General features: G+C 48.0%; 2 protein-coding genes across 2 annotated transcripts in view; both read right to left on the bottom strand.

Annotated features, from left to right (window-relative positions):
- The window catches only part of polr1b (RNA polymerase I subunit B), a 69372-nt gene extending 69037 nt beyond the window's left edge, over positions 1-335 (bottom strand). Inside the window, exon 1 of the mRNA XM_078399977.1 lies at positions 251-335. The gene's annotated coding sequence lies outside the window, so the exon portion shown is untranslated. The remainder of the gene's footprint in view (positions 1-250) is intronic.
- Positions 336-4135: 3800 nt separating this feature from the next.
- ttl (tubulin tyrosine ligase) overlaps positions 4136-17582 on the bottom strand; it is a 37098-nt gene continuing 23651 nt past the window's right edge. Inside the window, exons 5-7 of the mRNA XM_078398793.1 lie at positions 17113-17382; positions 13328-13471; positions 4136-6113 (exon numbers count right to left, since the gene is read on the bottom strand). Of these exons, the coding sequence (XP_078254919.1) occupies positions 5993-6113; positions 13328-13471; positions 17113-17382 (535 nt within the window). The 3' untranslated portion in view covers positions 4136-5992. The remainder of the gene's footprint in view (positions 6114-13327; positions 13472-17112; positions 17383-17582) is intronic.

The following is a 17582-nucleotide window of genomic DNA, read 5'->3' on the forward strand; positions in this document are numbered from 1 at the left end:
GGGGTGTGTGTAGTGTGGGGTGTGTGTGTGTGTAGTGTGGGGTGTGTGTAGTGTGGGGTGTGTGTGTGTAGTGTGGGGTGTGTGTAGTGTAGGGGGGTGTGTGTGTGTAGTGTGGGGTGTGTGTAGTGTGGGGTGTAGTGTGGGGTGTGTGTAGTGTGGGGTGTAGTGTGGGGTGTGTGTAGTGTGGGGTGTAGTGTGGGGTGTGTGTGTGTAGTGTAGGGGGGTGTAGGGGGGGGGTGGATCCTCTCACCTGCGCGGCGTTGCTCAGCCCCTCGGTGGCGGCGCGGTTGAAGGAGCGGACGTGGCCGCCGACCAGCTCCTGCAGCGCCGCCGCCTGCTCCTCCTCCTCCTCCCCCCCGACCCCCGGCCCGCTCCACCGCCGCCGCAGCGCCGGCTGCAGCCGCTCCTCCCCGCACAGCCGCCGCCAGCGCCCCGTCGCCATGGCCAGGCTCCGTCACCCCGGCAACGCCGCTAGGCCCGGTCCCGCACTTGCCCGCTCCGGGCGGCGTAGCCGCGCGCATCCCCCACATTCTGGTTCCGCCCCCACTGCACTTCCGGGCGGGGAATGAATAAGTGAATGCACCACACGCACACTCTGTCTTCACTGATACAAGTCAAGTCAAGTCATTTTATTTGTATAGCACATTTAAAAACAACCCACGTTGACCAAAGTGCTGTACATCTGACTAGGAAAAAAAAAGAAACATACAGTGGCAGGCAGCCAAACACAACGGCGCGGCCATCTTGAACAAAATGTTAATTCAATCACCCACAGTCCAACAATAAAAGCACTAAACAGGCACCCAAATTACCCAACCCCCAAAAACCCCCCAAAACACAGTCCAACAATAAAAGCATTAAATAGGCATTCAAATCACACACCCCAAAACCCCCAAAAACACAGTCCAACAATAAAAGCATCAAACAGGCACTCAAACCACCCAACCCCAAAAACACACAAAAAAGAAACATCCATCAAAGAAACATCCATCACAGTGAGTCTCCTCCAGTCCTCTCTCTCCTCACTGTGATGGAAGGCCACAATGTCTTTCCTTTCTCCTGCTGTCCTCGCCCGCAGCCAGGTTGTTGTGGTTGCAGGCCGCACCGGACGGTCCACAGCGGGCCAAGCCCAAGGCGCGTCGCGTCGCAGCCGCTCCCGCAGCCTCTGAAGACGGCCGGCTCCGCCAATGATAAGTCCGATCCGGGGCGGGCGAACACGCTGCCGCTGTTGCTGCACGTCGGGGCGGTCGTGGCTCCCGACATTGAAGCCCCCGCCCAGCAGGGAAATATCCCGCGGCCATCCTAGGCCGCGCCGGACGGTGAAATGTCCGCACCCCAAGCCCCGCGATCCGGGGCGGGCGAACCCGCTGCCGCTGCTGGAGCTCCCGATGTCGGCATCCACGCGGCCCGAGCCTAAGGCGAGTCGCAGCCGCTCCCGCAGCCTCCGAAGACGGCCGGCTCCGGTGGTGGTAAGTCCAATCCGCGGGCTCCGCGAACCAGAGCCCCGGAGGCCGACAGCTCCAGGAGTTGGGCCGATGGTAGGCCGCAGCAGGAACGGAGACACGGCCCAGAAAACAAAGGTCGGGTCTCCGTTCTGAAGGGACATCTATTTACAGTGTTAGTTTCCCCCTCCCCCCCACATACACACACAGTACACAAACACAAAAACACCACATCACAACTACAATTAAGACCAAAAAAAAAACAACAAAAACACAAAGACAAATGGACCGCAGGTGAGCGGCAGCTGCTAGGGCAGTGCCGCCATTTTTAATACAGTACAATACAATACAATATATCTTTATTGTCATTGTACAGGGGTACAACGAGATTGGGAATGCGCCTCCCATACGATGCAATAAATTAATTAGCTAATCAGTATTAATTTAAAGAACTCAATGAAACGGATTAGAAAGTTTTAAAACAGAATTAAGTGCAAGTAGATCTGTGCACACACACACTCACTCACACACTCACACGCACTCACACACACACACACCCCACACACATACTCACACACAAACCCCCCACACGCGCACAAACACACACACAACCACACACACACCACACACACACACTGTCTTCACCAATACAATATATCTTTATTGTCATTGTGCAGGGGGGTGTGTGTGTGTGTTGGGGGTGGGGGTGGGAGACCCTAGAGAGAGCCTCATCTATAATGGAAGAGGGGAAGCCCCATTTGTCATGTTTCACACTTTTTCCCATTCTTCAGGAAATGGGTCTTCCCCTCTTCCATCATGCTTTCACTAGGATCTCTTCCACATCCCGCAGCTCCGCTCTTGCTCCCCCTCCCCCCATTCGTAAAAAGGACAGAATCCCCCAAGTTAAGAAAAGGGGACGTACAACGTGATCTGGGTGTCCTAGTTAGTGCATCAGTCACTGAAAGGAAGTATGCAGGTACAGCAGGCAGTGAAGAAAGCCAATGGAATGTTGGCCTTCATAACAAGAGGAGTTGAGTATAGGAGCAAAGAAGTCCTTCTGCAGTTGTACAGGGCCCTAGTGAGACCACACCTGGAGTACTGTGTGCAGTTTTGTTCTCCAAATTTGAGGAAGGATATTCTTGCTATTGAGGGCGTGCAGCGTAGGTTTACTAGGTTAATTCCCGGAATGGCGGGACTGTCATATGTTGAAAGACTGGAGCGACTAGGCTTGTATACACTGGAATTTAGAAGGATGAGAGGAGATCTTATCGAAACGTATAAGATTATGGAAACATGTTCCCAATGTTGGGGGAGTCCAGAACAAGGGGCCACAGTTTAAGAATAAGGGGTAGGCCATTTAGAACTGAGATGAGGAAAAACTTTTTCAGTCAGAGAGTTGTGAATCTGTGGAATTCTCTGCATCAGAAGGCAGTGGAGGCCAATTCTCTGAATGCATTCCAGAGAGAGCTAGATAGAGCTCTTAAGGATAGCGGAGTCAGGGGGTATGGGGAGAAGGCAGGAACGGGGTACTGATTGAGAATGATCAGCCATGATCACATTGAATGGTGGTGCTGGCTCGAAGGGCCGCATGGCCTCCTCCTGCACCTATTGTCTATTGTTTATCCGTGGATCTGTTCGGACGGTAAGCGAACTGTAGTGGGTTCATGTTGCGAGGAAGGAGGGCACAGATGTGCTTCTTGATTAGCCTCTCGAAGCATTCAAACAAGCTGGAGAGGCATTCTTTGGCACCGGTACAATAATGAAGAATAATGAGACCAACATCTGCCTTAAAGGGGATGAACAATTAACATTACGGAGTTTTACATTTTATAGTCTAGAGAAAATTGAGAGAAGCTGTTCCCATTAACAGAAAGTGCAAGGACCGGGCCAGACAGAGAAGAGAAAGATTCTGAGGAACAACATTTAATTATGGTTCTCAACTGGCACGGTGGCGCAGCGGTGGAGTTGCTGCCTGACAGCACCGGAGACCCGGGTTCCATCCTGACAACGTGTGCTGTTGGTCCGGAGTTTGCATGTTCTCCCCGTGACATGGGTGGGTTTTAGATTTTTTAGATTTAGAGATACAACGCAGAAACAGGCCCTTCGGCCCACCGGGTCTGCGCCGACCAGCGATCCCCGCACATTAACATAGGGACAATTTTTACATTTACCAAGCCAATTAACCTACAAACTATGTACGTCTTTGGAGTGTGGGAGGAAACCGAAGATCTCGGAGAAAACCCACGCAGGTCACGGGGAGAACTTACAAACTCCGTACAGACAGCACCCGCAGTCAAGATGGAACCTGAGTCTCCGGCGCTGCATTCGCTGTAAGGCAGCAACTCTACCGCTCTGCCACCGTTTCTAGGGGATCTAAGGTTTTCTCCCACACTCCAAAGACGTACAGGTTTGTAGGCGAATTGGCTGGATAAAATTGTAAATGGTCCCTACTGTGTGTAGGATAGTGTTAGTGCACGGGGGGATCGCTGGTCGGTGCGGACCCGGTGGGCCGAAGGGCCTGTTTCCGCGCTCCATCTCCGAACTAAACTCTCTGATAGGGTGGTGGCGTCCATTGGAAATCCAGGGGGAATTGGATAAACACTACAGTGCAAATAGTTTGCAGAGCCAGCGAGAAAGAGTAATGGACGAGAACTCCAAAAAATGACACAAATGCAAACAAGAGGTGGTTGGCAATTGTGTTTATTCCTCATAATTGTGTTTTGAAGTTAGATACCAAGAAACATGCACTTATAGCAACATGTCATTATAATAATCTGTCCACTGTGTGTAACAGTGGTTGCCCCTTGTAGTGCACTCCCCAGAGAAATCAGAGGGCTAATCCAGGGAGAAACTCGAATCGAACTGCACCTCCATAACAACAATAGCGTGATCATCAGCCCGTTCAGTACTTCCACTCACCTGGTTAACAGTTTAGACAGGAACATGCCTCCTATTGAACAGAAGTTTATTCTCAGATAGGAAGAGGAACAATAAATACTGAAGACACAAAAGAGTTGACCTATAAACACAGTGGAGCGATTGGCATGACACAATGAAACGATAGTGAAGGCCTGGACCAAAAGATGCTGCCTGACCCGCTGAGTTACTCCAGCACGTTGTGTTTTACTCAACAGGTAATCAAGATGGCAAGTAAAGAATCTAGAAAACTACATACATGAAAAAAAGCTCAGAAATTATCTCATAAAAATATCAATGACTCAAAACAAGAGTGCCAGTTATGAATACATATATATATATAGTCTACAAATCAGGACAAATGCATTGAGTGCATGCTACCAGCTTATTACTGTTACTGTTCATCAGCTTTGTCTAGGCTTTCAGAGGGCACGGGTAGAATGATTTGGAATTTGTAGTAGTGCATTTCATTCCAAACACAAACAGCAAAGACAAGAACCTGGAGACAAAGACAACAAACAAAAAACAATTTTCCTTTCCCTTCGTAAAGTTGACTTAAAATTCCACTCGCGGTAGGGCATAAGTGATAGGAGCAGAATTAGGCCATTCGGCCCATCAAGTCTACTCCGTCGTTCAATCATGGCTCATCTATCTCTCCCTCCCAACCCCATTCTCCTGCGTTCTCCCCATCACCCCCGAGGTACATTTCGGATTCTTCTATCCCAACTCCTCTCATAGGGTCAAGTATTTGCAAATATAGTTAAGAAAACACGCAAGCAAAACTCATCGTCTTCGAAGTCAGCTGCGTTTCAAAAATGAATTTAAAAGAGAGTTAGATGAAGGTCTAGGGGCTAGCGGAATCAAGGGGTATGGGGAGAAGGCAGGCACGGGTTACTGATTGTGGATGATCAGCCATGGTCACAATGAATGGCGGTGCTGGCTCGAAGGCCCAAATGCCCTCCACCTGCACCTGTTTTCTATGTTTCTAAAAAGCACCAGTGTAGATCATTTGAAAGGCAGCAGTGCATAGCCTACTCCAGGGCTCGCAAGCATTCAGATGGGCAGAAACAGTACCAGGCACACGGACGGGTGGGGTGGTGATGTGCATTCAGGAGTTGTTTAGGCCATACGTGGTCACAGTGATTTCCATTTCCATCAATCACTTTATCAATGATCACAGAAGAATTGGGCACGTTATGAGAGGCGCAGACACTCGGCTAACACTGCAGCCTTGATTCTGGAGCACCGTAATAGCACTTCTAGGTCCAGGACACTCATTCTAATCAGGTGGCCCATAAGCAGATTATGTCGAGATTACTACTGTGCAACGCCTGCTAATCATCTATAATAAAGAGATCAAGAGCTTGTAACATTCCCACAGTGTTTGAAGCATCCTGTACCAGGTACAGCAACTTCCATTGTCTTTTGTCCAACAAAAATCTCAAAGCCGTAATAAGATGTTGGTTTATACAAGTCATTAACCGTAGATAAAAATTCCTTCTTTTACTAATTGCTCTTCCACCGTGCCGGCACCAGGCTGGATAGAATCTCTCTACATGATTCGTAATGCAGCGTTGATACCACTACATATATTGTTGGAGTGTGCAATGGAAGACGACGCCGACAAAATTCTGTTAACTTCCTAACTTGATGAAGACAGAATGCGCGCTTGGCTTCTGTGCCGTTTCACTCAACGGAAAGATGCAGGAAATGGCTACGTCCACGATTCCTTGACAAAGTTCGGCGTAGAGTTTCCTGGGAAAGGAAAAGAACGACCATTTATTTTAATTTTTTAAATCACAGTTGCAAGTTCCAGAGAACGTAGTACTCCAAGTCAAACCTACCAAGTTCACTGAAAATAGAAAGATAACATATTTTAGACACAAAATGCTGGAGTAACTCAGCGGGTTAGACAGCATCTCTGGAGAGAAGGAACAGGTGACGCTTCGGATCGACAATAGGTGAAGGAGGAGGCCATTCGGCCCTTCGAGCCAGCACCACCATTCAATGTGATCATGGCTGATCATTCACAATCAGTACCCCGTTCCTGCCTTCTCCCCATACCCCCTGACTCCACTATCATTAAGAGCTCTATCTAACTCTCTCTTGAATGCATTCAGAGAATTGGCCTCCACTGCCTTCTGAGGCAGAGAATTCCACAGATTCACAACTCTGTGACTGAAAAAGTTTTTCCTCATCTCTGTTCTAAATGGCCTACCCCTTATTCTTAAACTGTGGCCCCTGGTTCTGGACTCCCCCAGCATTGGGAACATGTTTCCTGCCTCTAACGTGTCCAACCCCTTAATAATCTTATATGTTTCGATAAGATCCCCTCTCATCCTTCTAAATTCTTTAGGGAAGTCTGAAGAAGGTTCTCAACCCAAAAAATCACCAAGTCCTTTGCTCCAGAGATGCAGCCTGTCCAGCCGAGTTACCCCAGCATTTGTGTCTATCTTTGGTTTAAACCAGCATCTGCAATTCATTCCTACACAAGATCAAGTATTTTTTTAGGATTGGGGCAAAGAGACAGGAAAGACTAGGATTTTCCAAATGATTTCCGAATTTAGAAACTGGATTTTTGTTCCTTTCTTCATTTCTTTTCACTTTGAAAGAGTGCTTTAATATGAAACCGTTCACATCCAGATTTGTAGGCTAATTAGCTTCAGTAAATTGTCCCGAGTGTGTAGGAGAGAAGTATTCTGAAGGTTCATGACTCAAAATGTCACCTATCCATGTTCTCCAGAGATACCGCCTGACCCGTTGAGTTACTCCAGCACTTTGTGTCTTTTTTTGTAAGCCAGCATCTGCAGTTTCTTGTTTCTACCTTCTGTACTCAATGCTCTTGCGGTGAATCTGTGGAATTCTTTGCCACAGGAGGCTGTGGAGGCCGTCAGTGGATATTTTTACGGTAGAGATGGACAGATTCTTGATCAGTGCGGGTGTCAGGGGTTATGGGGAGAAGGCAGGAGAATGGGGTTAGGAGGGAGAGATAGATCAGCCGTGATTGAATGGCGGAGTAGACTTGATGGCCCAATTCTATTCCTTATGACCTCTTACTGATGAATGCCAAAGACAACTGCCTGTCCACCTGAGATGCCACCGTCAGGGGATTTAATCAGAAGCTTTTGGGTTGACCATGATATGGAGTGATAATGTTCGGTATAGTGTGTTGCCGGGCGCTGCTCCTAGAGGCTGAGCGCATGGACCAGGCACGGCCTGCAGTGGCACAGAGTGGTGGAGGACACCATCGACCACGCTTGGCCAGGCCGACCCTGCAAAGCCGCCAGGATAACGAGCCTTCATGGACAGGTTAAGAACTAGGGCAGCACGGTGGAGTTGCTGCCTTACAGCGAATGCAGCGCCGGAGACCCGGGTTCCATCCCCACTACGGGTGCTGTCTGTACGGAGTTTGTACGTTCTCCCCGTGACCTGCGCAGGTTTTCTCTGAGATCTTTGGTTTCCTCCCACACTCCAAAGACGTGCATGTTTGTAGGTTAATTGGCTCGGTAAATGTAAAAATTGTCCCTAGTGGGTGTATGGTAGTGTTAGTGTGCGGGGATCGCTGGTCGGCGCGGACCCGGTGGGCCGAAAGGGCCTGTTTCCGCGCTGTATCTCTAAACTAAACTAAACTCTGCACTTACAACCGGGACTTGAAAATGGAGCCACATCTGGCGACTGTGCACTGCCTCAGTGCACTACTACTACGCACTAGTCCTGTACCTGACATGCTTAACTAACATGTATCTAAGTGCTTATGTGTTGTGATACTGGTGCTGAATTGTATACCAAAGGAATTTTGCTTTACCATAGTACCGTTGACATATAAAGTATCATTGAACAGATTATTACTGTAGAGATCACTGTCTATAAGATGCTTCAGGATATCCTGAACTCATGAAAGGCTTTATAAGAAAATAACTGCAGATGCTGGTACAAATCGATTTATTCACAAAATGCTGGAGTAACTCAGCAGGTCAGGTAGCATCTCGGGAGAGAAGGAATGGGTGACGTTTCGGGTCAGACCCTTCTTCAGACTTGAAAGGCTTTTATCTCTCGATATACAATAATGAATAATTTAGCTGCTATCCTAAAAGGATAAGGTAGAAGAATGAACTGTGTAGTACAGTTACAAATGATCCTAAAACCAAGGCATTAGAGGCTGACTTTTGCCAAAAGGCAATCAGACCGTGGTCCAGTGTGGTTGGATTGTTGTCACAACCCTTGGCATAAAGCCCCTGCACACACAGAAAACATGCTTTAGTTTCAATGAGGCAATTCTTTTCAAAGGTGTGGGAAGGAACAGCAGATGCTGGTTTAAACCGAAGAAAGACACAAAAAGCTGGAGTAACTCAGCGGGTCAGGCAGTATCTCTGGAGGAAAGGAACAGGTGACGTTTCGGGTCGAGACCCTTCTTCTGAAACGTCACCTGTTCCTTCTCTCCACAGATGCTGTCTGACCCGCTGAGTTCCTCCAGCTTTTTGTGTCCACCTTCAATTCATTTCAAATAGTCTCCCAGAAACATAGATTGTCTCGATGCCGAGCAACGTATTTTGAATGTCAAAGAGAGACGCGAGGAAGTGCAGATGTTGGAATCTTGAGCAAAACACAATATGCTGGAGAAACTCAGCGAGTCAGGCAGGATGTGCGGAGGGAAACAGACAGGAGACTTTTTGGGACGAACTATCTTCAGACTGAAATGTACTCTAAATGCAACCTCACCAATATCTTATACAACTGCAACATGACTTCCCAACTTCTATACTCAATACTCTAATGACAGACGAAGGCCAAAGTGCCAAAAGCCTTTTTGACCACCGGATCTACCTGCGACTCCACCTTCAGGGAACCATGCACCTGCACTCCAAGATCCCTCTGCTCCACAACACTACCCAGAGCCCCACCATTCATTGTGTAGGTCCTGCCCTTGTTAGACTTCCCAAAATGCAACACCTCACATTTCTCTGCATTAAATTTCATCAACCATTCCTCAGCCCACCTGCCCAATCGATCAAGACCCTGCTGTAATTTTTCACAACCACGATCTGCAAATCCACCCACTTTTGTGCCAGTGAAGCCGAGCTGAACTGCACTGGTGTAAATACCTGGCAATGTAATTTTGTCTGGACAGTGCACTGAACTGAATGACTTATGACTGAATGAATTTATGAATGACAGGCGCAAATACACCAAACAATCCTATTTATAAATAGCGGGCACAAGTAAGCTGAACAGCCTTATTCATGAATGACAGGCACAGATACACTGAACACTCCTGGAGACTTTAGCCTTTCTGTGGCCTCCTTTTTATGAATAACAGTTCACAAATACACTGAACAATACTATTTATGAACCACAAACAAATACAGAAAACAAGCACAAGTGGAATCAAGAACATAGGACGTAGGTTTAAGGAGAGGGGGGAGGGGGATGGGAAAGATTTGAAAGATCTAACAGGAATCTGAGGGACAAAGTTTTCCACACAGAGGGTAGTGGGTGTATGAAACGAGCTGCCGGAGGAGGTCTGAAGAAAGGTCTCGACCCGAAACGTCGCCCATTCCTTCTCTCCTGAGGCGCTGCCTGACCTGCTGAGTTACTCCAGCATTTTGTGAATAAATACCTTCGATTTGTACCAGCATCTGCAGTTATTTTCTTATACTGCCGGAGGAGGTAGTTGAAGCAGATAGTATACCAACATTTAAAAGACAATAGGACAAGTACATGGATAAGAAAGGTTTAGAGGGATTTGGGCCTAATGCAGCCAAGTGAGACTTGTGCAGATGGGGCCTGATGGTCGACATGGCCATGTTTAGTCCATTGTCACGTGTACCGAGGTGCGGTGAAAAGCTTTTGTTGCGTGCTAACCAGTCAGCAGAAAGACAATATATGATTACAATTGATCCATTTACGGTGTACAGATACATGATCAGCCATGATCATATTGAATGGCGGTGCGTACAGGCTCGAAGGACCGAATGGCCTACTCCTGCACCTATTTTCTATGTTTCTATGTTTCTATAAGGGAATAAGAAGGTAGACACAAAATGCTGGAGTAACTCAGCAGGACAGGCAGCATCTCTGGAGAGAAGGAATGGGTGACGTTTGGGGTCGAGACCCTTCTTCAGATCCTTATTCAGATAAGGGAATAACGTTTAGTGCATTGTTAAAGTAAGAGGAGTTGCTGTAGGGGTAGAGATTTATGAGTGTGGTGTGATTGTAATATGAATTTGTAGCTTCTGTGGCTAGCCCGCAAATAGTCTCCTGGGTTGGGTGCCATCTTGGAAGTTGGGCCAGAGGGCCTGTTTCCCCACTGGATGACTCTACAACTCTAGAACAATCCTATTTATAAAAAACATGCACGGTTACACTGAACAATTCTATTTTTGAATAACAGGCACAAGGAATGATTACTGAGGCAAAAAAAAGGAGCACAACTTTTTCACGAAGAGAGTTGTGAATTTGTGGAATTCTCTGCCACAGAGGGCAGTGGAGGCCAATTCACTGGATGAATTTAAAAGAGAGTTAGATAGAGTTCTAGGGGCTAGCGTAATCAAGGGATATGGGGAGAAGGCAGTCACGGGTTACTGATTGTAGATGATCAGCCATGATCACAATGAATGGCGGTGCTGGCTCCAAGGGCCAAATGGCCTCCTCCTGCACCTATTTTCTATGTTTTTAACCATGGAAAGTCCCTGGAATTAAAAGCCTACTGCATTGAATAATTTAGAGGATATTAAGAAGTCACCTTTCAAAAAATATGAACAGAATGGAAAATAGCCATCGAGCTCAAATGATTTGGGTGTCGAGTTCTTGAGTCTCCGCCTACCAATCTATAATTAAATAATCAATCAGTCATCTTCTGGGGCCATGCAGGTTTGTGGGTTAATTGGCTTCTGTAGAATGCCCTGGTGTGTAGGATGGAAAAGTGGGATAGTATAGAACGGTGTGTGGGCGATTGATGGCCAGAGTGGACGTGGTGGATTCGGTGAGCCAAATGATGCGTTTCCACACTGCATCTCTATACTGCACTCCTGAAGTATAATACACAGTTCTGGCCGCCCAGCTCGACCAAAGATGTCATTAAGCTGGAAAGGCTGCCACTGGCGGTGACACAGTGGTGGACTTGCTGCCTCACAGCATCGGAGACCAGAGTTCAATCCTGACTAAGAGTGCTCTCTGTACGCAGTCTGTACGTTCTACCTGTGAGGTTTCTCCGGGTGCTCCGGCTTCCTCCCGCATTCCAAAGACGTGCAGGTTTGTAGGTCACTTGGCTTCTAGGTTGACATTGTCCCTAGTGTAGGATAGAACTAATGCACAGGTGATTGCTGGTCGGCACAAACTCGGTGGACCGAAGGGCCTGTTTCCACATCGTACCTCTAAACTAATCTATTTTAAAAAATTACAACATGTCATCGTCATTTGATATGTTCTATGGTGAATCCAAAGTTACCGAGGACCTTTCATAACCATGCAGAGAACAGATTCAGTTGTTCAAAGCTTGGCATTGGATCACTGCAGTACACATTAGCTGAGCCAAGCCTTATTAATGAAGTGCCGCGTCAAACTGCCACTGAGCAGTCTAGTTCGCAGGGAGGCGTGTCCTGTACGGGCTCCTCCTCCACACCCTGCACTTCCTCGCCCTGGTCCACCGTCTGTCCGGACACTAAGTGGCGGTCGGTGTTGCCTTCCGGTGGCGAGGGGGCCCCGCGGTGGGGATTCTGCCCCTCTCCATCGGGGACCTGGGGTGGAAGGTATTGCACCGAGGAGTCCCCTGCAACCTGTTCCTCGCGCGGTTCACAGACTCGCCAGCCACCTGCCACTTTTGCAGGTTGGAAGAGTCTGTGTACCACGTGTACATGGAGTGTGTGAGTCTGTGTACCACTTGTACATGGAGTGTGTGAGTCTGTGTATCACGTGTACATGGAGTGTGTGAGTCTGTGTACCACGTGTACATGGAGTGTGTGAGTCTGTGTACCACGTGTGAGGTTGCGGCCCCTGTTCCAATATCTAAAGGGGCTGCTCCTTGCTTTTAGGCTGCACTTTTCACCCACCACCCTCATCTGTGGACACCCTGTGCGTAGGGGAGAGGGTAGGGCCAAGGATGTCCTGGTTGGGTTGCTCCTGGGCCTGGCCAAGCTGGCCATCCACGACTCACGGCGCCAGGCGGAAGAGGGCTCTGCCCGAGCCGACTGCCTGCCCCTTTTCCGGGGTCATGTCCGCGCCCGGGTGGTGTTGGAGAGGGACCGCGCGCTGTCCACGGGCACCCTGGGGGATTTCCGGGACCGCTGGGCACCGCGGGAGATTGGATGTATCCTGGATAGGGATTGTAATATAATTGTATAATAGTTTCAATTGGTATATTTGTTTGTACAGTATTCTGGTGGTGGGTTCTGTTTTGGTTTTATTATATTGTATATATTATTTTAATATTTGAATAAATATTTTTGATTAAAAAAAACAAAAACAAAAACTGAGCAGTCTAGTAACTGCAGGGAGTCTTGATTAAGGACTGTCGGGACTTGCCTGTCGGGAGCTCCGGCAGCGGCAGGGGCAGCGTGTTCGCCCGCCCCGAATTGCGGGGCTTGGGTCGGCCCGCCGCGGACCTTTCACCGTCCGGCGCGGCCTGGAATAGGCCGCGGGATTTTCACCGCCCAGCGGGGGCTTCAATATCGGGAGCCCCGACCACTCCGACGTGGCAACTCCAACAGCCTGACCGCGGGAGAAGACGGCAGGGAAGAGAAAAAGACATTCTGGCCTTCCATCACAGTGAGGAGGGACTGGAGGAGACTCACTGTGATGGATGTTTCTTTTTGTTTGGTGTTAGTTGTGATTGTATGTGTTATTGCATTTTTATTGATTATTCTTATTGGTCTTATTGTTTAACTGCGGGTAATGTTTCATTTCACTACACATTTATGTGTATGTGACAAATAAATGACTATTGACTATTGAGGAAGGAATTGCTAACTTACTGGGCACATGCTGGGGCTCCATTCACCTCAATCAGCCAGACTTTGAGATCTTCATCAACCATGAAGTCAAATCCAAACAGCTGAAAGCTGTGGTAAGGGAGAAGCTTTGTGCCAATCCCAGATTCGATGCACATTAGACAGCTCCTAAAATTAAAATTAAATTAAATAAAACATAGCGATTTTAGCACTCACAAGATACACCCGAAAAAAAAGAAAAGCACACGTTCAATTGAATCCCCACCCCCTGCCCTCAACTGGCTTGGAGGTTGAGATTGTTCCTAGCGTGTAGGATAGAACTAGTGTACAGGTGATTGCTGGTCGGCACGGACTCTGTGGACTGAAGGGCCTGTTTTCACACCTTGGAACGGCACAGCAGTGCAGCAGTAGAGTTGCTGCCTCACAGCACCACAGACCCGGTCCCATCCTGACCACGGGTGCTGTTTGGGTAGAGTTTGCACGTTCTCCCCGTGACCTCCAGACCATGGGTTTCTTCCAGGTGCCCCGGTTCCCTCTCAAATCTCAAATACATGCTGGGTTGTAGGCCAGAATGTGTGTAGGGAGAGGATGAAGAAAGTGGGATAAGGTCATCGATGGTTCACACAGACTCAGTGGGCAGTACGGCCTGTTTACGTGCTGTATCTATCAATCAATCCCTTTATGCCTTGTAATGTTTTAGTTCAGATTTAGTTTAGTTTAGAGATACAGCGCAGAAACAGGCCCTTTGGCCCACCGGGTCCGTGCTGACCAGCGATCCCCGCACATTAACACTATCCTATACCCACTAGGTACAATTTTTACATTTACCAAGGCAATTAGCCAACAAACTTGTACGTCTTTGGAGTGTGGGAGGAAACCGAAGGTCTCGGAGAAAACCCACGCAGGTCACGGGGAGAACGTACAAACTCCGTACAGACGGCACCCGTAGTCGGGATGGAACCCTGGTCTCCGGCGCTACATTCGCTGTAAGGCAGCAACTCTACCGCTGCGCCACTATGCCGCCCTAGTTCTTAACCTGTCCATGAAGGCTCGTTGCCCATGTTATATTTACACCCTTATTTTTAGCTTAGTTTAATTTAGAGACACAGCATAGAAACAGGCCCTTCGGCCCACCGAATCCCCGCCACCAACGTCTGTAGTCTCCTTGTGCTCTGGTATTTTATTTCATTCTTCACATGTTTAAATTATAATGGTTTATTTTTAATTGTCTACTGTATATGGTGTTGTTACTTGCGAGCAAAGCACCAAGGCACATTCCTTGTATGTGTACATATTTGGCTGTTTTATTCAATTCAATGGGCCCGGGGACTGGATCAATGATAGGAGCTGAGCGGTTAGATGCAGGTCGACACATAATCAAACCTTCAGCACATCACCCAAGCAGAATTGGCAAATCCGATAGGGCCTCTGGCAGAGGAAGCTGTCAATAAGTCTGGACTAATCAACCCGAACACCAGCCTCAGTGACACGAACAGCATGCCTTGTAAAACACTTTGCGGAAACATGGGCCCTTTCTTTCACCGCTATAAATAAAGGGGCATGAGAAGAGACGGGTGTTTTTAAAAAAAAAAGAGATGCAACATGGAAACCGGCCTTTTGGCCCTCCGAGACCACGCCGACCATCGATCGCCCGTTCACACGAGTTCCATCTTACCCCACTTTCTCACCCACTCCCAACACGCCAGGGGCAATTTACAGAGGACAATTAACCTACAAAACTGCACGACTTTGGGATGTGGGAGGAAATCGGAACACAGAGAAAACAGTGGTGCAGCTCTCGCAGCGCCAGAGACCCGGCTTCCATCCTGACCTCAGGTGCTGTTTGTGTGACAATAGGTGCAGGAGGAGGCCATTCGGCCCTTTGAGCCAGCACCACCATTCAATGTGATCATGGCTGATCATTCTCAATCAGTGCCCCATTCCTGCCTTCTCCCCATACCCCCTGACTCCGCTATCCTTAAGAGCTCTATCTAGCTCTCTCTTGAATGTATTCAGAGAATTGACCTCCACTGCCTTCTGAGGCAGAGAATTCCACAGATTTACAACTCTCCGACTGAAAAAGTTTTTCCTCATCTCAGTTCTAAATGGCCTACCCGTTATTCTTAAACTGTGGCCCCCAGTTCTGGACTCCCCCAACATTGGGAACATGTTTCCTGCCTCTAACGTGTCCAACCCCTTAATAATCTTATACGTTTCGATAAGATCCCCTCTCATCCTTCTAAATTCCAGTGTATACAAGCCTAGTCGCTCCAGTCTTTCAACATATGACAGTCCCACCATTCCGGGAATTAACCGAGTAAACCTACGCTGCACGCCCTCGATAGCAAGAATATCCTTCCTCAAATTTGGGATTTTGTACGTTCTCTCTGTGACCATGTGGGTTTCCCCCAGGTGCTCCGGGCTTCCACCTAATTCCTCCCACTTGGCGGGACTGTCATATGTTGAAAGACTGGAGCAACTAGGCTTATACACACTGGAATTTAGAAGGATCTGAGGGGATCTTATTGAAACATAAAAGATTATTCAAGGATTGGACACGCTTGAGGCAGGAAACATGTTCCCGATGTTGGGGGAGTCCAGAACCAGGGGCCACAGTTTAAGAATAAGGGGTAGGCCATTTAAAACGGAGATGAGGAAAAACTTTTTCACCCAGACAGTTGTGAATCTGTGGAATTCTCTGCCTCAGAAGGCAGTGGAGGCCAATTCTCAAGAGAGAGTTAGATAGAGCAGTTAAAGATAGCGGAGTCAAGGGATATGGGGAGAGGGCAGGAACGGGGTACTGATTGTGGATGATCAGCCACGATCACAATGAATGGAGGTGCTGGCGCAAAGGGCCAAATGGCCTCCTCCTGCACCTATTGTCTATTGTATATTGTCTATCACAAAGACGTGCGGGTTTGTAGGTTAATTGGCCTCTAAAAGATTGCCCCTAGTGTGCAGGGAGTGGATGAGAAAGTAGGATAACATAGAACTAGTGGAACGGTTGATTGATGGTCAGCGTGGACTCGGGTGGGCAGGTCTGCTTCCGTATGTCTAAACCTTTTTTAAAAACAAACCGATGCGGTCATGGGGAGAATGTGAAAACTCCACACAGACAGCAACCAAGGTGAGGGTCAAACCCTGGTCTCTGTTGCTGAGATGCAGCAGCTCTACCAGCTGCACCAAGATCATATTACATCGAGACAGTCAGTCCCAGCTGCAAGCCTCCAGGAACAGGTAGCAGAAACTCAGCTGCATGTGGGGGCTTACGTTGTCACCCTCCCCAACTGACCTCAGTCAGGCGAACGACAACAAACAGAGACAGCAGAAGCAGAAGCAGCTGCATAACTTCTGCTGCCTCAAACGCAAGAAGAAGAAGAAGCCTCATGTGGTTTTCTGATCATTTAAACCCACTGATCTCCAACTGAGAAAAAAAAATGAAAGCCCACAGAATTCTCATCAACAGTAAACAGTGGTGCAGCGGTAGAGTTGTTGCCTTACAGCGAATGCAGCGCCAGAGACCCGGGTTCCATCCCGACTATGGGTGCTGTCTGTACGGAGTTTGTACGTTCTCCCCGTGACCTGCGTGGGTTTTCTCCGAGATCTTCGGTTTCCTCCCACACTCCAAAGACGTACAGGTTTGTAGGTTAATTGGCTTGGTAAATGTAACAATTGACCGTGGTGGGTGTAGGATAGTGTTAGTTTGCGGGGATCGCTGGTCGGCGAGGACCCGGTGGGCCGAAAAGGCCTGTTTCCGCGCTGTATCTCCGAACTAAACGCTGAAGTTCAGAAGTTAAAATGAAACGCACCTTATAATTTGCTTGATTTGTGGTAAAATACTGCTTTCCAAGCTAACGTTGTGAGTGCTCATTAGGTACTGGTTGAATTCTTCAAAGAACATCTCATTCCCTTCTTCATATTTCCCATAATTCTTGGAGAATTCCTTCTGAATACAGTGATTTGTCAGGTGACTCGTTTTATCCTGAAAATCAGTGCTGTCATATGGATCCGAGGAAGTTCGTAATACTCCTTCCTTGTAGAGGTATATGTTATATTGGTGATCAAGAAGCACCCAGCTTCTGGTAACGCAAGACAGAGAGAGAAACATGTTATACACAGCAGGATGGGGCACCAGAAAACACAAACTATATTCTTTAAAATTGCCAGAAAGAATAAGTAAATCAGACAGAATTCATGCCCCATACAATAGACAAAAGGTGCAGGAGTAGGCCATTCGGCCCTTCGAGCCAGCACCGCCATTCAATGTGATCATGGCTGA

Source organism: Rhinoraja longicauda, chromosome 5 (genome assembly GCF_053455715.1).
Source record: "Rhinoraja longicauda isolate Sanriku21f chromosome 5, sRhiLon1.1, whole genome shotgun sequence".
NCBI lineage: Eukaryota > Metazoa > Chordata > Chondrichthyes > Rajiformes > Arhynchobatidae > Rhinoraja > Rhinoraja longicauda.